Below are 20704 nucleotides of genomic sequence, written 5' to 3' on the forward strand. Positions count from 1 at the left end.
CGTATACACAAGGCGAGTCTACAATAGTCAGTCACTGTATCTCATCCCTGGACGCCTCGACGTACCCAATCTTTGACAGTGATTACACATTGGCTTGTCTCTGGAGCAGCGGAGCTTTCGCCGCCGACATCCCTGACACGAAGGGACTTCGGTATCCCCAGCGGCAGACCCATTGCCAGCTCCACCTAAAGGCACGCTCTGATGGTCCATTTTGCTTGTGATTGTGTGATTATAGAGTTCGCCCGCTGCCCGAGGGATCGTATAGTTTATGTAATAACGAGAGAGTTCAGAGAAGAGGAGGCGTTCGTATGTCGATCCTTGGCCAAAAACAAGCTCTGGAACAATTACCCCATGGGGATAGTGTTGCAAGCGAGCCAATGGAGGGGGATCACCATCAGCTGATGATAGCTTCGGATGCGAATAGGCCGACGCCCGAGGCTGGAGCTGTTCAATTGTCGAGAGCTCGTTTCTATCGTGTCGTGAGCCAAAAAGTGTTGTGATGTCGATGATGTTTAAGTTGAAGATTCTGTAAATTTGCTTCTCCTCGTTGAGCTGTTTAATCTCTCACTTTGTGTAACTTGAAGTTCTCGTTCTCCAATCTCACTCCGAGTTACACTAAAAATGCCGCCACTACCAGGATTCTCCGACAACCCCTTCCAAACCCGAGATGACTTTATTGAAGCCATAATTGCGTTGATCGATCCTCTAAAACAATATTTCTCACCTGGGAAATCTCGCGTTCGTATTCCAATTGCGACAGGTGCGCATTTCGATGAGTCGGCGGCACAATTAGAAGGCTTTGCAAGGCCGCTATGGGCGATCGCGCCATTGCTTTTCGGGTATGACTCTATCACCAACAAGGACCTAGCAGCTCGGGTAGATGAACTCGTTCAGCCATGGGTCGACGGCTTCATCGCAGGAACCGACCCCCATCATCCAGAGTATTGGGGGGCCATGAACGATATGGACCAAAGAATGGTGGAGGCAGAGATGCTAGCGTTTGCTCTCATAGCAGCACCAAAGCGTTTCTATGAACCATTGAACGAAGACCAAAAGAAGAACTTGAAGAACTGGTTGAAATCAATTCGCGGCAAGAAAATGCCCCCGACAAATTGGCGCTGGTTTCGCGTCTTCTGCAACCTTGCTTTAGTGAAGACTTGCGGCCTCCCTTTCTCGGAAGTCAAGCAAGAGATGGATTCAGATCTTGAGCTATTGGATAGCTTCTACATCGGAGATGGATGGTCAGCGGATGGTCCCTGGCAAACAGTTGAGCAAGCGAGACAGGAACAGGAGCTCGCTGAGAAGACCGGACGTCGAGATGCCGTGGGAACAGGACGGCAAGCAGACTACTATTCTGGTAGTTTCGCCATTCAGTTCTCGCAGGTCCTTTACTCAAAGTTCGCCGCTGATCTAGATCAGTCGCGTTGTGAGATATATCAACAACGAGCCAGGGATTTTGGAACCCATTTCTGGAGATACTTCGACTCTCAGGGTACCTCATGCCACGAACATAAACAATGTTCACGTTAAGCTAACAACAGACAGGATCTTCGATTCCATTCGGTAGATCCCTCACGTACCGGTTTGCCTGCGGAGGCTTCTTCGGCGCGCTGGCGTTTGCCAAGGTGCCTAATATGCCTAAACCTCTTGATTCACCAGCAGCAATCAAGGGGTTCCTGACCCGACATCTGAGGTGGTGGGCACAACATTCCGGGGACATCTTCTCGGCCGATGGCACCCTTACGATTGGATGGTTGTACCCGTAAGTTGAGCCGTAGTACTAAGCAGAAGTGCCACTAACATCAGCAGAAATATGTACATGGCCGAAGACTACAACTCTCCCCAGTCCGTATACTGGTGCCTCAAAACACTTATAGCGGTTGGCCTGAGTGCCGACGACGAATTCTGGAACTCTGAGCCACTTCCGTATCCGCACTTGGAAGCCCCTACACAAGTCGTCCGCGCTTCTCAGCAAATACTGTGCAACCAACTGCAAGGCAATCATCACTTCATGCTAACTCCTGGACAATTCGTTGCCTGGCCGATGAAAGCCAATCAAGCCAAGTACTGCAAGTTTGCGTATTCTTCGGCCTTTGGGTTCTCCGTTCCAACAGGCCCCCTAATCCAACAAATTGCACCAGACAACCAACTGGCGCTGAGCCGAGATGGCGGAGAGACTTGGGCCGTCAAGTGGAAGTGCGATGAAGTTAAATTTGGGACTCTGATGACAAAGACGGATAACCAGAGTGTGTCGAATGCTTCCATTGTGAGCGTAAGATGGTATCCTTGGGGCGATCGAGCCGTGGCTGTCGATACGATCTTGATCCCGCCGACCGAGCAATGGCCTGATTGGCATATTCGAATGCACCGCATACGATGCCAGAAGCCTATTGAGTCGCTTCACGTTGTTGAAGGAGGTTTCGCTATAAATGGCCGTAAGCATGCTGATGGGATGAACTTGCCAACGCTCCCAGTCCCCGACAGAGTCGTCCCTGGCAGTTTCGAGGGAAACTTCTCTGATGAGAGATCTACAATCATATCCTCTGAAGCTGGCTCCAGTGGAATTCTGACCGAAGCTCTTTTCGACAGAAAAATAGTTGATGTGGAGAGCTACGCACTGAAGCCGGACTCCAACACGAACATCGTGTGCCAGCGAACATTGATCCCCGTTTCATCCGTAGGCATCACAAGAAGACTAGAGCCTAGTCAGGAACTTTGGTTGAAGACCTCGATCTTTGCTGTTTCGTCCGATGTTGGCGAGGGACGACAGGGCGATGTGGCGAGCCTCAAGGAGAGGTGGTCTCGACCCCCAACGATCGAGGTAGAGGGCTTTGAACAGATCTTGCACAATATGTAATACGACATAACAAATTATATGAAGTTTTCAAGTCAGAAAGAAGCACATGTTTATGTCGATGTGGTTCTTCACAGTGGAATGATGACAGCAAGCATGCAGGGCGGTATCACGTTGTGGCAATTTATGCTTCATAGCTCTCTGATTTGCTATCTTTCCGACCTTTCCGCCACCAACCGATACATCATCTTATGAAAGTATCATCCATAGGCAGTAATACCTAGTTACAAACTGTCAATACTCAGTAGTCGAGCTCGTGATCCACGGACTCGCCCAAGTTGGGCATGTAGTGTCTGACGAGCCAGCAATTCTTGATGTCGATGTCTTCGTGGCTGGGGAGCTTCATGTACATCTTGAAACCATTCTCGTGGAACTCCATGACCGTCTTTCGAGCAGCGTGGATGGCAAGCTTCTAGTTGTAAGCCATGATTCGCTGGTTCTGCTTTCGGTCGAAATTCTCAATGACGGCATTGAATGCCTCTTTGTGGTTGTTGTTGTACTTGTCGTAGAGTTGAACGTCCTCCCGCTTCAAAGAGTTGCCATTACAATCCATCCAAGAGACATGCCACTCCAGGGTTTCCTGGTTGACCTTGAAAGCCAAATAGCCTTGGTCCCACATGCAGCGTCCGGAGGCATCAAGGGATCCACCCTTGTTGACGACGGGGTCGAGGTCACGGATAAGCAGGCCAACGTCTTTAGCATAGTCGTCGAAGACTTGCTCAGGAAGGACAGGGTTGGATAATAGGCTCAAACTGAGAGTTACTGTCGTTGTCGTCAAATCTGTACTCGGCCCCTTGCAGAGGCAAAACAGCGTGCCGACAGGTTAGAGCGAGTACATTTTCTGTATTCTTTTGACGTAAATATAAACATTTGGTGCCATTACGGTCGGGGTCCATGAAGTTGGTAATCGAGACGCCCAGAAACTCGGACCAGAGTGCCTCAGTGCGAGGATACCCGCCGACAGGACCGCTGGATAGCTTTGGAGAGTTGATAGGCGCCTTTCGTGGAATTGAAGCGCTCTGTTGTACGTCAGATTCTTTCATCTTGACGTGTATATCGTGAATAGAGTGGCCTCGAAGAATCTCGAGGCATCTGCTAGCAATCATATAGCCTGTAGTAAAGGATGTTGAATCTGGGTGGATAGATATGAAAAGCATAATGGGGCATGTCTTTAGCTTGTCGGCTTCAGATTTGACCCGTAGGATATTGATGGCAGACCAGTCGATGTCTGTAAGTGCTTTGATAATGCTGCGGCGTAAAGGCCCCGTTAGGTCATTCCAAAGGCCGGCAATAGGATGTCTGCCAAACAGTTCCTAGAGCCTTTCTGTGGGCGTATTCCACCCTCTCGATGTTCTTCTACTCAACTTCGAAGTTTATCCGTGCAACGAGCCGTGGTCTGCTTGGAAGCCAATAGTAATAATGGCTGCTTTCGTCAGGCCCAGGGGCATTAAGAAGTAGTGAAGATCCCAGTACTTGGTGAGGTGACCCCCTGTCTTGGTATCAGGGTGGCTGAGCTGGAAAGACAGAAGGTACTTGTACAGGCAGTGGACTTCAGACCAACCAAGAGCAGTCGGCTGAGATATGGCGACGAACTGATCGCGGGCATCGGCGTATGCACCAGAGACACGGATGTGGTGGATTAGCATCGTGTTCTCGGCAACGGGAAGCTCCTTTGGATAGGTGCGTTCAGCAATCTTGAGGACTGTGCAATAGTAAGCTTTGTTAGAATGAGCACACCACCGACTATAGACTTACCCTCTTGCTGGTACTCGCCCTTGGCGACGGGATGATGGGCCTCTTTCTTTTCCTCAAGGTCAGCGGAGGAAGTATGAACACTGCTGCTTGAGCTGGGGTTGGAATTAAAGTCTTTCATGGTGTTGTCGTTGTCTATGGTGATGGTGATGTGGACGAGGGGATGGTGAAAGAAAGAAGATGGGGAGGGCCAGAAACGCATTTGAAATAGGTGGGACGACGAGCCCCATGACTTTCTTATTCGTAGTGGGCTCCATTACAAGGCTATTGCTCGCCCACAAGGCAAAGCCCAGGGGAGTATCATTTCTGTTGGTTGTTGATTCAGAGGCTTACTAACCACATCTGGAGAGTTGATGGCGTTCCAGGCCACCTACTGGTGATCATCAGGCTGTAATAGGGGGCACTCATTACTGAGCAACTCGGTGAATTTCAGGAGTGCCTGGTCATTGTCCCTAGGTAACCCTTGGGCTCCCAGCTAAGTAGTGAGGCAAGCAACGTGCCCCTTATCCTGACAATACTATTTATAATACGGGTGAATTATATAGCCTGTTGTACTTTGGATGTTTCAACTATGTTATGAGTTTGTCTGTAAACGCTTATCAGGCCTCGTCATCAGAATATGCGTAGAATATCCTATTTCTTCTCTCCAGTGCTCGGTCTCCAGCGTTGCCTTTGTCACTGTGAGTGAGATAATCCACTTTATTCCAAACGTCCCTTAGCCTTCGGTCATAAGCATCTTCACGAAGTTCTGAGCGATCCCATATATCCCTGTATATCCCAGTGTCCTCAGGAGACTCTTCCGGGTCAATGCGGTAATCGTTCTTCTCGCTAGGCAGAATCGGCAGAGGATTCTGGCCTGGCTCATCGGCAGTGAGAAACTTGAGTAGCTGCAGCTTTTGCTCGGATGTCAAACGACAGATTCTATAAGTTACGTCGTCTCTGTCAGGGTGGATGTATATAGCATCCTGATCCACGCTAGAGCCTGGTACTGGCTGGCGACGGTCGAATAAAACGACGCCACCGAGAATTCGGGATTCAGCCCAATACCCAGCCATGTCTGCTACCCCGTTGGGATACCTATCGTGACTTAAATACCAAGGGTGGAAGAACATTATAGGTTCTCTCTACTAGAATAAGCTTATAGCCACAAGCCTTAACTATAAATAACACTTTTAGCCTATAACTTAGATATTAATATTATAATAACTAACTAATAGCTATAATATAAAGCTAATATAATAAGAACTTAAATAATAACTCTTTAGCTAGCTTTAGAGGTATATAAAAGGCTTAAATCCCTTAGCTAAGAAAGGTTAGCTTAATATTATAAATAATCTAGTTTTTTAAAATAGTAGCTTTAATAAGACTAATCTTTTATTAAAAATATCTTAATTAAACTTATATTAATAACTATACTTATAAGGCTATTATTATACCTTTTACTATAGTAATTATTAAGACCTGACTTTATATAAAGGTCTTATTATATAATTAAGGAATATATTATAATCCTGATAACTAATCAGGGTATATTATATACTAAAATAATAAGAAAATTTAAGGCTTTTAATTAGTGTACTTACTTAAGTAAAATATAGAGAATTAAATAAGTTCTATATATTAAAGTTTTTTATAAACTTTAAATATTTCTTACTAAAGAAATATAAGTTAGAAAGTTATATAACTTAGATTATATAATAATTATATAATAAGGATTATATATATTAGATTTTTACCCTTTAGTTAGATAATTTATAATATACTATAAGAAACCTTACTTTCCTATTTTAGCTTTATAAGCCTAGCTAAGCCTAGCGCTTTCTAAATTAGGAAAAAAATATATTATATTTTTCTTTAAATTTCAGCGGTTTTTATAATAATCTTTTTATTATTATTAAGGCTATCCCTCTTTAGGAATTATAATACCCGCTCTTTTATAAAGTCTATATAAGACTCTAGATTTCCTACTTTTAGAACTCCTTCTTCCTTAGATATTAATTAACTTTTCTATTATATAATATATATTATTAAATTCAGAAAAATTCGCTCTATTTAACAGGCCCACTTTTATCCTATAAATCCTACCCTATGCTTTATTATTTAGCAATTATAACCTTTTATCTACCTAATTCCTCTTTAACCTTTTTATTAATTACTATAGTATATCCTACTACTTATAATGAATTTATTAGCTATTTTATTTAAGCCTTAATAGTAATATATAAAGTAACTTTATAATATAACTATAGCTATAATAGATTTAATTATAGGGCTACTATAAGGTATATCTTTATATAAGACTTTAATTAGCTAAATAGTAAATTCCTTATTTAATTTACTTTTTTTAATTATAGAACTATTACTTATATAATAGCTTATAGTAGATTCCTTATAAAGGTTATTTTAGTTACTTAATAAAAAAAAGTAATACTATTTTCCTTAAATAACTTAAAAAATAAAAAGAGAATTAAAATAGCTAGAAAGCTACTTTAAAAAAACTATATCTAGATTATATCTATATTTAATATATAAATAGTAATTTACTAAAAGGGATTTCTTATAAGTATAGTATATAGTAATTAGATTTATTAAGAAATGCTAATATATAAAAAAAGCTTAATTTAAAGAAAGTTTTATAATAATATATATATTAGTACTACTAGGGATAAAGGTTAGAAGAAGGTTTAGGGTAATTAAAAGGTGGTAGCGGTATTGAGTTTATAAGTCAGTTATAAGGTTCTAGCATCAAGAGTCAGTATCAAACAAAAGCCTTGACGAACAATCGTGGACTCACAGAAAATACACTTCGGGTTTAACACAATGGAAGAACATTGTAGGTTCAGGCCCATTTGGGCAATGTGTCCACCAGATCTTGTCTGACTTTGGTGGTGCCCATTCAATGACACCATTGTTCTTGTGCAAACCCTCGTCAAGACTGAAGAGGGTTACAGCAATCTGATGGACTGCTATCGCAATTATCTCGATGAGACGTGTATTGAAGGATCGTGATCCTGGAGAAGCAGCTTGATATGCGAACAGAAGCTAACACGGCATTTAGTTATTGATATAGACGAAAGACTATATGAGAATCAACACTGACTTTGGAGTCGAATTTCAGTAAAAGGGGGTCAAATTTATCGCGGAACTCGCGTGCCTTGTCTAAAATCCCTGCGCAAAGCTCGTCGTGGCAATGATTGATAGGATGATCTTGGTGAGGCATTCCTCCTCTTGATTGAAACGCGACCTCGCCCAGGGGTAGTCCATCGATAATTTGAGCATATGTTGTTTCTGCTATTCCAGTATCAAGAATTCGTACAACTGCTCTTGTAACAATATCTCGATGGTTTTCATCAAGAACGTCTATCGCGAGTTGTCTGAATTCGGGATCGGTCTGGTTGCTCGTGGAGTCACTTTGAGCTGTGAATTCTTCAAATTGCTGAGACGACATCTGGATTGCCAAAAGGCCCTTTCGTTATGGGTAAATTGAATAAGAAGGTTAAGTTTGGTGATGTGAGAGCAACAGTTTTCGATGGGGGTTTGAGGCGCTTACGATAGACACTTAATTTAGAAGCTTGCGTGACTTAAGTGCCCAGCGTTACCTCTACTAAAAAGCGGGGATGATGTATCACCTACCTTGAATATCCATGGCCTCGTAAGGCTCTCTACCAAGATACTGGTGAAGCCGGTCGATACTGGGAGGGGATTCTTCTCGGTGTTACCGTCGAGTGCTGGACCAACAAGAGTGATATTACGGGAGTGCGACAATCAGGGACTCCTTATCTGTTTGAGACAGGACACCCAAATTCAAATGGGTGGACAATTTCTTCAACTTATATTGAAAGCTTCATCAATGGGGGTGAGTAGCCCAAAACCCATGAGTGGCAACCTGGTTTGTTTGAGGTCAACTAACGGTTTGACCTTCGTTCATTTAGTGTTTTCTTTTCCGATCAGAGTCTCAAACCCTGCGGATACCTTGACTCGTTCCAGGCTCAAGCGCGCTCAATCACTAGAAACGTCCAACCTTCGCTCAAGAAGAAGGCAACGCAATGCACCTCCAACCGCTTCTCCAGCCCCCGGCCATTCGAGTGCTAGCATAGCCTACCAAAGACTTCCCGTCAACTGTGAACAATATTCGGTACAGACGGCTCCTGTCCAGTATTATCCCACTCAGACTTCGAACCGTGTGCCGCCTTATCCTCCCTATTCCCAGAGTAGCTCGAACCGAAACTATCCTACTCACGCTCAGCCTTATTATCCGCCTTCTAGCGGATCTAGCGGATCATACGATCCTTACAACAGACAATAAATGATATCGTCACACAGGTAAAATATTTCACGAAAAGTGAGTGGCGGGCTGGCATCGTCCTAAGTTTGGACAGGAAGCATGTAGCGAGTTCACCTGGATGATGCCTGTGGAAGCTACGCATATGTTATGGACATATGTTGTTATTGTTGATGGGCTCACGCTGTTTCGTTGTTTCCTTTGTTGCAAACTGTTTTTGGCTGGAATACCTCGATTCTGTTTTTTGTTGTTATTCGGTAGAAAATAGACTGCATCCAATTGACTTTTATTTGGAACTTGATGGTGAAAAAGGGTTCTGTTTCAGCAGTGGGTACGCCGTTTGACTCTAGTAGACGCCATTCATAAAATCAACCACAATGGCTTTCTCGACAACACCGCCGACCTTAGCTATGAAGGCCTGGTGAGCTGGGTCAGTCTTGACGTAGTAGTCACGGTCTTCTGCTGACTCGAAGGTTGCAACGAATCCATGGGTTATCCCATTCTACTATCTGTCAACGTCAAATGCACACAATGATGGTCTGGGAGAGTTACCTGCATTCCCTCTGGCGAATTATCCTTTCCGCCTAGTAGTGATATAATGTACGGCTTTTTGCTTGTAGGATGGATACACAGATCTTTCAGTTGAAGGAAATCATCGCATGTCTAAGCACAGTCGGTTTGTCAGTCAAGTGGCCAAAAAACGTTTGCTTGTGCCATGCCTTTGTTATATCCTTTTGGTCGACATTGTCTTTGAACTGAAAGAGTACGGTGTGAGTGATCGACATGTTTGCGGTGCCAGCTTTGATATGCTGAAGGAATGTTTGGTATGGTGCGGAGTATTCTGAGAATTATAGATCAAGACGTCACAGATAGGACGACAGTGGGAACCTTAGACGCCATGTTTCCGAAGCTTATTGGTCAAATACACCCTTTACACTTCGCATCACGTGGGGCATTTATGTCAGACCATCTTTGGTACCATATGTCTTGTACTTTTCAATTATGGTTGAAATACTGCTCAGTTTTGATAAAAGGATCAACAAGCCCTAGCCAAGTTTCCTGGATTTGCTACCAAGGTGTAGGTGACACCATTTTCTATACGGATAGTAACAGGGATGAAATATCCTCGCAGACCCCTCTCTCATTGAGTCTAGGCTCATCAGCCACACATCACCAATCGAGCCAAATCCTGACGGAGACTCTCGTGATTCGAGAGCTGAGAGTCGCTAGAAGCCTCAGCGGCCTCTTGTGTCACGGGCGTACCATACATAAGCTTGAGGCAGAGGACGTCTGTAGGTTGCATGCGCTCGGCAAAATTGGGAATTTCGCCTGCGACCAGTTCCGCGAGCGCATGAAGTTCGAACTCGATCGCAAAGTCGTAAATAGCGACAGCGCGGGTCAAGAAGTTGGTTGACTTACAAATGCAACGACACTGGCCGGTGTGCAGGTTGTAGAACTTGCCATCACGCAGGAATACGGTGACGATGTCGATGATGCATGAGCAACGACCGGTTTCAAGACGTCGGGTCCTGGAACGACTGGTTCTGGTGAAGTGCTCCGCAAAGGTTTGGTGCTTCAGGACATGTGGAGCGGGTATTTCGATCGCCTCTTTCTTGCTGTCGAAGATCTTGTAACGACGAGAGCTTGGAACCAGTCAGCAACCAATCATAACATGGTTTAGCCACCAGGTAGGAGCCTTGATATGTACTTACGGAACGTTGATCAGGTCCGCCATGCTGCGGGTATAGCCTCCCGGCCCCGGAGCGATGTGCGAATAAGCTATGGGACTTGCGTGCTCAAACCCCTGTCGAGTTGAACTAGGCTTGGTAATGGTTCCGCTTTGCCTGGCAGATGTACTATAACTTTTATAAGGACGATTAATATCAGATTGAATGTTGCTCAGAAGGCCTGAAGAATTTCAATTTGGCTGCGTGACGCGTTTCGTTGTTTTGAGAGAATCGAGCTTGAGGAGGAAGATGGGAAATAGAAAAAGTGGATTCACTCTCAGATTCTATCAACATCAAGTCGAGCTCGCAGCAGTTCGTGGTCGCCCATTCTATTAGTGGGGCTTGTCCAGAAGGGGGAAAAGAACCCTAACTTACCTTTCTGCGTCTGAGAATTACTGATATCAAAGCACCAGCTCTCGGTTAGCATTGTCCTCAACTTTGCCCGTCTCTTCGCCGACCCCCACGAATACAACGCAGAGGAGGTGGTGCTGCCATCTTGAACGCCACTATCCTACCAGTACTAGACATTATGCAGCTAGACATCGGATATATGGAACGGGAAATAGGTCTAGACCATCCACGGCGGAACCATTTGTTGCTGGCGTTGAATATGATCAAGATGAGTGAGACTCTGCAAAAGTATCTTACTAATTCCATCTCGAAAGCTTCATGTCTTTTTCATCTATCCAATCTCTTGCTTATGGGCTAGCAATGCAAATATTGTTTTTGTCGTCCAAGTTATAGATCTCGCAGCCCCTATCGATATCCCACCCTGACCAGTTGACACTCAAACACAGCCGACAAGCAAATCCGCAAAGAGCTTAAATATCAGAGATGAGAGTACTATTAGCATATCCCACTTCGGGCCCGAGTTTCTTTTGCGCCATGGGCAGAGATAAGGGACCCAGACCGTTATTACCGTCTAAAGCCAAAGGTGTCATCAACCCCAGAATCACGCAACACCCGCCATATAGCACGTCCCGACCTCGGCCAACCATTCCTACCAGAAAACAAGACCAGGATAATCGTTACAACAGTCTATCGATTAAATCGGCCCATAGCTTTATTCACTTCGGCCAAGTTGGGTAGCAGCGATAACGCCCGTGGACCCCGTCTCAATTGACGCGATCGCTAGCAACAATGACTGCATACCCACCATGCAAGACGCGACGTATAAAAGAGAAGTGCAGATCTCGCCAAGTTTAAGGTCTACACACATTAGCTTTCTTGTGTCTGTCTTGATCCCGAGCCACGCTGCGCCAAGCAAGCGCCATCAGAAATGGCTGAAGTCAAACAGACGACTGCTGTTGCGGTCAATGATCGTCGCTACGATCGCGATACTGATAACTCAGCGACTGAGTACGAAGAGAGCGAAAAGAGCGGCAAGTCCTGGAAGAGCTATGTCTGGGATACTTGGGAGTTGCCCAAGGAGCAGCGATGGCTTCTTTTCAAGGTTGACGCTTTTGTCTTGACCTTTGCTTCCATTGGGTACTTCCTCAAGAATATCGATCAAACAAACGTCAACAATGCGTTTCTGAGTGGAATGAAGGAAGAGCTCAACATGTATGGCAATGAACTCGTTACTAGTAAGTCACCTGTTCCAGAGTTACGCCGAGCTCAACTGACACTCGACAGGCACATCCATTTGGACCGTGGGTTATGTCGTCGGCCAGATCCCTTCGAATTTGCTTCTTACTCGAGTGTCGCCGCGCTGGGTTATCCCGTCCCTTGAAGTCGGTTGGGGCATTGCGACTATCTGCACTTCAGCTGTCCACTCATACAAGGCTTTGTACGCTCTGAGATTCCTCGTTGGTCTGTTCGAGTAAGCACATCCAATTTCCACCGTCTACGTGACTCTTTTGGCTTATATGGCTTCAGGTCCGGCTTCTACCCTGGTATTCATTATATGCTCGGCTCTTGGTACACCCCTCGCGAAATCGGAAAGCGCGCCATGATCTTTTGGCTGGCCGGTAGCATTGGTAACATGTTCAGTGGCTTCCTTCAAGCAGCTGCTTACACGAACTTGAATGGAGTTCATGGCCATGCAGGCTGTAAGTTCTCACCTCTCCTCGTCTTCTAATACCTGGTGCTGATCAAACCATAGGGCGCTGGCTCTTCATCATCGACGGCATAATCACTCTTCCCCTCGCAGTTGCGGGCTACTTCTTCTTCCCTAACCTTCCTCAAGATGGAGTGAAGACTTGGTGGACTACGCAAAGGGAGCACGAGATCTCGGTTGAACGAATGAACGCCATCGGCCGAGCTGGAAAGGAGAAGTGGACAAAGGCCAAGCTCAAGTCCATTCTCCTAAGTTGGCACACATACTTCCTCCGTAGGATACCAGCTGCTCCAAGCGTCGTTTCCTTTACTAACCTGTAGAATAGCTATGATCTACGTCCTCTGGAACAACGCTTACCCTCAGCCCGCTATGGGATACTGGCTCAAGAGCTTCAACGCTGATCCTCCCCCCGTGCCTGGCACCTCGTATTCCGTTGCTCAGATCAACAACTTGCCTCTACCGTCGACCGCAATCTTCATTGTCATGGCTCTATTCTGGGGGTGGCTTTCCGATGGACCTCTAAAGGGTCTGCGATGGCCTTTCATCTATGCCGGTGCCATTATCGCTGTAAGTTGACTATGATCTCGGTATACAAGACAGACAACGACTAACCCTTAACAGATGGCTTTCAATATCGCTCTTCTCAAGATGCCCCTTTACGGAAACAACAGAGACCGGACTCTTGTTTACTGGTTTGCCAATATTGGTGTAAGTCTTGAATACTAGACCTTGCAGAGATCGATAGAAGTGCTCACAGCTCCCCTAGAACGGCGCCGGTCCCCTCATTCTCAGCTGGATCAACGAGATCTGTTCCGCCGATACCGAAAAGCGAGCCTTGTTAGTAGCTGCGGCTAACGATTTCGCTTATGTGGTCCAAGCCGTGGCTCCCAACTTTGTCTGGAAGACTACCGATTTCCCCAGGGCTGCAAAGGGTTATACATGGTCCACCGTGCTCAACGCTCTACTGAGTAAGTCGCAGGAGATCCTGATCCATCGACTAGTTTACAGAATGCTAACTGACTCCCCAGTCGTCTGGACTGCCGTTGTTCAACTACTTCTGGCCTGGGATAGGAAGCGGCAGGCCAAGGCTCGGGAAGTGATATCAGAAGACTCCGAGGCCAATTCTCAGCAAGAATCACAGGATGATAGGGAGACTTCGGCTTACCCGGCGGAAAAGAAGACAGATCTTAGCTAGGGTTTTCACTCCAGAAAATTGGATAAGAAAACAGCTCGTAGCCCATTTTTGTCAACTGTAAACCGTCAGGATAGCCATTACAGACTTCCCGAATCGGTGGATCATTCGAAAACAATCCTACAATCTGCCCAGCGGGTCTAAGTCTTCACAGATTTATTACTTGGAAATTAAAGGCTACTGGTGAATTCTCAAACGTTAAAGCCGCAGATGCGGGCTTTCATTCTGCTATCCGAAGTACAAAAAGCTGGGCTTAGCCCCTTCGACAACCAACCACTCCCTGGAGCAAATGCAGCATCATCCTAACTCGTAACCTCTCAAGGACTTTTTCCTTTCAAACTTGCTTCCTTCGATTAAAACCGTGGCACCTCCTGGCACCATCCTCTTGAAAAAGATTCACGAACTATCTCCTTAGCGCTTTGGGAAGCACAAATAACTTCTTTTGATTTTTGATTTGCTCCGAGGACGCGACCTCTGCTTTGGCGGCGTTTCCAAAGTTCACAGAGGTCCGTACCTCTCTTTGTACCGTTGAAGCTCGCGCTTCATCTCGCTCACGTCCGCAGAAATGACGTTCTCCAGATGTTCGACCAGTGATAGCCTTTGAAAGCTGGCGATGTGGTCGGCCATCCTGGCCTCCTCGCTCATTGTAGCTCGCTGGTCGGAGTAGTCGGTCGAAACAGTCTGGTTGCTCTGAAGTGTCGAGCTGACTTCTTGAAGCATCTCCACGAGTTTGAAGATTGAGAGTCGATTAGCCATACTGGAGAATTCTCCAATGGTGAGTCTAGAGAGTTCGAACATTCCGTAGTTCACAGCGAGGCAGTGGACCGACAGACACTGTTGCATCCTGTTGTAGTAGTCCAGTGGTCTGTTCAAGTCCTCTGGCTTTCGGCTCTCCCATTTTCCTTTGCGTAAATATCTCATGAAGCCAGCCGTTTGGGTGCTGTTGAGCCAGTTGAGCTTCACGAAATCTCCGTCCCTGTAGTAGGAGAGTCTGAACTTGGGATATTTCTCCAACAGATGGGTTGAAACCCAGTACATTGAGTTATCACCAAAGATGATCTTGGTGGTGCTGAAGAGATAGGGACTAATTTCCAGTCAGTAAAGATGCTACGGAATGATGCAAGCATGTAGCTCTTGCTACGAAAGACTTACGACTCGGACTCGCTCAGGTTGCTGCCGGGCGGCAAGGTATCTTGGCCTTCCATGATCAAGGATTCTTTTGATTTTATTTTCAGCCTCTTAGTCTCGTTCAAGACTTGAGTAGATCGTTCGTTGTCTGGCGAATTCAAAGTCAGTGCAAGGTCGTATCAACTTTTGCAGATGCGTTCACTGTTGAGATGTGGAATCGTTTGAAGAAAGAGGAAATTCCGGGGAGAGCAATGATACAGGGACGAAATGTAAATGTGGGTCCTCAACAACAGTAAACAGTCATTCTTGGTTTAGTAGATAAGTAAACCAAGGATGGGCTAGTATTCTAGGGGCTACTAAACTATTGATGAGACCAATATCACAGAAAGATGTTGCTGATGGTGCAAGGCTTGATAAACAGATATATGCTTAGATTGCAGAATCATATGACTAATTCTTAGTTTGAACTCATTTCTTCCCTGACTACCGAGTAGAACATTCCTTTATATTTTGTTGTGACTTGCACACTTCCTTAAGCCAGCCACCAAGACGCGCATCATACCGATTCCCCGTCACAGCTCCGATATAGTATATTTAGCTGTTGACATATCGACTCGACATCTTCATTCATATGATAAGTTCTATAATCAAGAACTATAGTAGTTGACGACGAGGCAAACCTTGTTTGGCAGCTGATACAAGCTGCAAGATACCTTAGTGGAGGTAGCAGACATGCTCGTCAGTGTGGCCAATAGAAACCGTTGCTTGTCAGCTCGAATCGACATACGCCCTCTAACGCTCAGGCCATAAACTAAGCGCGTCTTATTCCCCACCACTCACCTCTTTTCACTCACTATCCATCTCACCATTGGCTTCATGTCATATTAATTCTTCTTCCAACCCCAAATACCTCGGTCTCGGCAATGGAAACTCAGCCCGGCACTTCCGAGGTCAATCAATCCAACAGAAAGCGTGTCATCACAGCTTGTCTGACATGCCGCCATCGAAAAGTAAAGTGTGATCATGCACAGCCAGTTTGCTCACCGTGTAAGAAAGGAAACCGTGTTTGCACTTATACCAGCCCACAACCAATTTCACAGTCTTCTCGACTTGCAAGTGGGAATAGAGTGTCAAGAAGCAACCGACAAATTGGTCAAGACGATATCAAGAACCGCCTCGAACGGCTGGAGCAACTTCTTGAACGTGCCCTCAACGGCCGCCCTGCCGTCCCACAACATCCGGCTGATACAGCTTTCAACCCGGAGCCTCCGCTTTCAAATCATCAGGGACCGTGTTCTTCACAGAATCCTCAGTCGGAAACCTTATCAACCGATGGTTACGATGGTGCTTTGCTCCTCGAAGGCCAAGGGGGTCAATCACGCTGGGTATCATCTCTTCACTACTCTCTCCTGGCTGATGAGGTAAGTTCACTTCCTCGCTGAAGCTTCTCCTTCTTACAGATGACCCCAGATCCGTGATGTCAAGATGCTCCTTGGAGGCCAGTCTGATGATACACCGAGAGAAAGCTTGCCGACAGTACCGTCAGAATCCCCCTTTCCATTTTCAGGACTTTCCACGAATGACCTCAGAACTTGGGCGCCGCCTTCAGCAGACACATGCTTGATTCTACTGGATACATTCTACTCTAACGTTGACCCAATGACTAGAATAGTTCATAAGCCTACCCTCAAACGACGACTGATCCAGTATATCGATTACACGTACGGCATGAACGCTCCAAGCTCTGACCGCGAAGAGTGTTTGGCCGCTCACTCTGGTGAGGATACTCACCCTTTCGAACCATTGGCGTTGGCTGTCTTCTATTCAGCTATCAATAGTCTTTCGGCTGAAGATGTATTGTTGCAATTTTCCATAGAAAAAGAGACACTCCTTTCCCAATTTCAACATGGTGTGCAAGTCGGTCTGGGGAGAGAGAACTTCTTGACTACGTCAAGCATTGAAGTACTTCAAGCATTTGTACTCCTTCTAGTGAGTGTACACATCTCCCATCTCAGAGCTTCTGCCTGGCTAACTTGTCCTTAGACCTGTCAGTCGCGAGAAGACGACATGGCAAAAACCTGGACCCTTTTAGGTCTTGCTCACAAGATGGCGCTTTCACAAGGTCTGCACAGAGAACCCTCGCTATTCACGTCAACAGGCATGGATGTCGTCCAAGTTGAAATTCGCCGCAGGCTATGGCATCAGATATGCCACCTCGACTATCGCTCTGCAGAAAGCAGGGGTCAAGAGCCGACGATATCAGACGAGGACTTTACCACCTTTCTTCCACGAAACATATCGGATGAAGCCCTCGTTGATGGAAGCTTAGACGAGCCGTCTGCTAGGCCTGGTTTACCGACATGACGGTTCACTTGATCCGTCTGTATGGACATCATTGCTTTAGACGAATTGTTCGAGGAACTTATAAGCTTGAAAGAACGACGAAATCACAAGAAGTCAAGAATGATGACAACATTAGCCCAGTTGCCAAGTTTCGGTCCTTATTTGAGGAAGTCAAGGGCATGGTAGATGAGATGGTCAATCACTTCCAAACACACTATCTACAATACTGCAGTCCACATGTTCCAGAGCAACGAATGGCGATTGGTCTTGCAACGGTGGTCGAATGGCGGTGCTGGTCTATATTCTGGCTGCGAACACCAAAGCAATACCGGGAGTTGGTGATTACCCCTGAAGTTCGACAAATGTATGTAACCAATACTACAACGTTTCTTCGACAGGAACAGAGGCTGACATATACTTTAAGAATACTAGAGAAATCGGTGAACCTAATCGAGAGCTTGAATACTATGCACGGTGATAAGGACGCCCAGCGGTTTGGATGGCATATTGGCAGTCATGCATGTTTCCAACCTATCATGCATATTGTCTCAGAGCTTGACATGCCCAACTTCGATACTCCCAACCGACAAGCACTACGATCACGAGCCTTGGACGCACTTAAAAAGACTATGCTCGCGAGGGGACGAGAAGCAACACCAATGTGGAATGCCATGAATCGTATCATCTCAAACTGCCTCGCCAAATCTACGTCGACGACCTTCCCAGTAACGCCATTCCCGGCTGTACGGACTGACTTGCCCATCAACGCAACGACGCAGGGACTAGGTTCTTCTGCCACTGAACCAAGCCCAGCGCTGCTGCCAGACATGCCAACTTTCGGAGACTTTACATCATCAGCCTCGTTGCCTGACCCTACAGCATTGGGGAGCATAGAAATGCTGGGACCTGACATTATGTTTGACTGGGTACGTGAATGCATACCACTGAAAGAAGTACTGCCACTGACAAAATCGACCAGGGATTTTGGAACATTGATTCAGCAGCTCCTAGTCCGTTTTGAATACGAACGCTCTTCTGCCTGCCTGAAACAAATATTGGCAACACTGAGAATAGATTCTGTGTAGTTTACTTGTGATTGTAAACTTGTTCATGGAACTTCGTGGCTAGGGAACTTCGGCATATACTAAAGGAGAACTTCTATGCGAATATGTCAGTAATCCAACGAGAATCCTAGGGGTAATTTACGAGAAACTTAAATACCATGCTGTCTAAGACACCGCTAGAGGTCCTAGATAGCCTCACGGTATACAGAAGGCGAGTCCTTATGCTGAGTATTTCTCGGTATTTCGTACGAAGAAAGAACGCTATAGATTTCTGTGTGTCTGTGAGCAGGTTTTCAGTTAAGCTCGAGGATAAAAAAAACTGTATTTTGGTTCTGTCAGCTTCCTGATATTCAAGGACTTCTGAACGCTCCACCGGTCTCGGCCTTGCACTGGCTCATCTGGTACTCACCTCTGAATCCAGCAGCTGTCGCCTAGGCATACCTACAGATAACACAGAACTAGTGACTTCGAAATTGCTGACGCCATTATCTAGGGAGCATATCTGGATGCATGGCCGTCCTAAGTTAGTTTCTTGGATTCAGGGGTTGGTTAATACGTGACAGACCGCAGGTAGCAGAGAATCAGGTATGGCAGAGCAACCATTGCCTTGTTTTGTCGTTCCTTTGTTTCATATCATTCAACGGTCTCTGTAAATTGCCTGACATTGACTTGTCTTTGAGATTGCTTGGTGGCTTGCATTTGGGGCACTGACAGAAAGGAGACTGTTTAGTCGCAAACAGGGCTATTCTCAGCCAGATCACTACAACATTGACTTAAGTCAGCAAGGCTACAGGCCATAAGGGAGACTCACCACTGACTACTTTAGGGGGAGGTCCAGTAGGCAGGTAGTCGCATCCCTTAGTGGAGCTGCAGTCGTCCGGCCCACCACAGAGCTCAGTCTCACAATAAGAAGAGGGCCAAGAAGCAAGACTGTGCGTTTGTGTTACACCAGAAGCTCATATCCTTTCATTCCCACCCACAACTTTTTCTTCTTTTCCTCCCTTCTCACAACACCCCTCCACAAACTCGGCAACCTACTTTTCTTGCTACAAGAAAATCAAAGATCTAAAGCAACCACCATGTCTGACAAGTCTGACAAGGGCAAGCAGCCTGCTAGAGAGAAATCTCAGGACAAGTGGGCTATAAATCTCGCCAAGTCTGGTGGTCCTGAGATCAAGGGTACAACCATGGAGCAGCTCGTCGAAGCCGGCAGCTCTTCCAAGAATGCTTCCCTCGCTCCCGTCGGTCAACCTCTGTATGTATCAATCTTACCTCTTGTCGTGTTCTCTTACTGACAGTCAGCTTTAGTCCTGGTCTCGGATGTTCCAATAATGCTTCCATGGTCTACGGAGGCCCGCGTCTGTATGTACCTGCACCATCCCGCTTCACTGATCATTACTTACTATCAAACCTAGCCCCGCTACTCATATCACCGTCATCATCCGCTTCCCCCACGGCGACGTCCACTTGCCCTTGTTTGTTGTTGGCCGCTACCCCATGTTCGCTGAAATGTTTGACAGCGGTATTCTCCATTGGCCTGGTGCTTCTCGACGTCAAGCTCATATCATCACTCACTACCTACGGGACCCTAACCCTAAGTACAAGATGGTTTATTTCGAGGCTCTGTCCCATGAGGATAGACTGGAGCAAGAGTTCACCGATGCTCTGGCAATCAATGGTCAGGCAACTTCTTTCAATCTTCCTGGACTTGCCCGTCTGGCTCTGGCCCATATGGAGGAGTATGGGGAGATGATTCCCCTTACCAGGATCACAGTCAACCTCATGGCGAATGGCGAATGGTACCAGCGAAACCGGGCCTATGTTCAACACTACATCACTCGTCGTTTGACTTCTACCTGCCGAATGGCTATGGATTCTGACCGCAGATGGTTCGTCCTCCAAACTGGCGATGCCCTGATCGACGGCCTTCTTGGTGCAATCAACAACCTCCGCTTCCCTGACTTGCGCTTTGCACCTGGCCCTCGTCACTACTACTAGGTCCAACCTTTGAGGAGATTGGGGTCTAATGTAAGACTACTGGAACTGTCAATGAAGCAACTCTAGATTCTAATCTCGTTCAAGGTCAGAAAAGGCCATCTCGAGACAAGTGGACTTCGCACATGCACTTAATCTTGATCCAGGATGGAACTAATGGCTGCTTCTTTCAGATCAAAACAGAGTCTAACGCTCCCCTCACAAACCATGACGCTGCCAGAGCTGCATTAGGCTATGTTCAGCTTTATACCGGGCTGATTGTTATATATATCTTTATACCGCCGCCAAAGGATGGTGGCCTCGACATC

At 46.1% G+C, this 20704-nt stretch overlaps 8 protein-coding genes across 8 annotated transcripts; 3 read left to right on the top strand and 5 right to left on the bottom strand.

The window, feature by feature from the left end:
- Positions 1-621: 621 nt before the first annotated feature.
- Positions 622-2857, top strand: J7337_008757 (uncharacterized protein; the record flags this gene model as incomplete). Its single annotated transcript, XM_044826365.1, has 3 exons — positions 622-1492; positions 1546-1762; positions 1810-2857. 3 exons carry the CDS (start codon positions 622-624, stop codon positions 2855-2857), a joined length of 2136 nt encoding a protein of 711 aa, XP_044679282.1.
- A 409-nt stretch (positions 2858-3266) lies between these two features.
- On the bottom strand, positions 3267-3897 carry J7337_008758 (uncharacterized protein; the record flags this gene model as incomplete). The annotated part of the gene is made up of 2 exons (XM_044826366.1): positions 3267-3616; positions 3723-3897. The coding sequence occupies 2 exons, from the start codon at positions 3895-3897 to the stop codon at positions 3267-3269; spliced, it is 525 nt and encodes a 174-aa protein (XP_044679283.1).
- Positions 3898-4227: 330 nt separating this feature from the next.
- On the bottom strand, positions 4228-4727 carry J7337_008759 (uncharacterized protein; the record flags this gene model as incomplete). The annotated part of the gene is made up of 2 exons (XM_044826367.1): positions 4228-4556; positions 4610-4727. 2 exons carry the CDS (start codon positions 4725-4727, stop codon positions 4228-4230), a joined length of 447 nt encoding a protein of 148 aa, XP_044679284.1.
- Positions 4728-5205: 478 nt separating this feature from the next.
- On the bottom strand, positions 5206-5661 carry J7337_008760 (uncharacterized protein; the record flags this gene model as incomplete). The annotated part of the gene is made up of 1 exon (XM_044826368.1): positions 5206-5661. One exon carries the CDS (start codon positions 5659-5661, stop codon positions 5206-5208), a length of 456 nt encoding a protein of 151 aa, XP_044679285.1.
- A 4386-nt stretch (positions 5662-10047) lies between these two features.
- J7337_008761 (uncharacterized protein) lies at positions 10048-10623 on the bottom strand (the record flags this gene model as incomplete). Its single annotated transcript, XM_044826369.1, has 2 exons — positions 10048-10531; positions 10601-10623. The coding sequence occupies 2 exons, from the start codon at positions 10621-10623 to the stop codon at positions 10048-10050; spliced, it is 507 nt and encodes a 168-aa protein (XP_044679286.1).
- A 1271-nt stretch (positions 10624-11894) lies between these two features.
- J7337_008762 (uncharacterized protein) lies at positions 11895-13869 on the top strand (the record flags this gene model as incomplete). Its single annotated transcript, XM_044826370.1, has 8 exons — positions 11895-12201; positions 12251-12437; positions 12494-12666; positions 12720-12947; positions 13000-13241; positions 13296-13382; positions 13441-13642; positions 13703-13869. The coding sequence occupies 8 exons, from the start codon at positions 11895-11897 to the stop codon at positions 13867-13869; spliced, it is 1593 nt and encodes a 530-aa protein (XP_044679287.1).
- A 495-nt stretch (positions 13870-14364) lies between these two features.
- On the bottom strand, positions 14365-15071 carry J7337_008763 (uncharacterized protein; the record flags this gene model as incomplete). Its single annotated transcript, XM_044826371.1, has 2 exons — positions 14365-14950; positions 15019-15071. 2 exons carry the CDS (start codon positions 15069-15071, stop codon positions 14365-14367), a joined length of 639 nt encoding a protein of 212 aa, XP_044679288.1.
- Positions 15072-19480: 4409 nt separating this feature from the next.
- On the top strand, positions 19481-20399 carry J7337_008764 (uncharacterized protein; the record flags this gene model as incomplete). Its single annotated transcript, XM_044826372.1, has 2 exons — positions 19481-19656; positions 19817-20399. 2 exons carry the CDS (start codon positions 19481-19483, stop codon positions 20397-20399), a joined length of 759 nt encoding a protein of 252 aa, XP_044679289.1.
- Between the last annotated feature and the right edge of the window lie 305 nt (positions 20400-20704).

Source organism: Fusarium musae, chromosome 6 (genome assembly GCF_019915245.1).
Source record: "Fusarium musae strain F31 chromosome 6, whole genome shotgun sequence".
NCBI classification, from domain to species: domain Eukaryota; kingdom Fungi; phylum Ascomycota; class Sordariomycetes; order Hypocreales; family Nectriaceae; genus Fusarium; species Fusarium musae.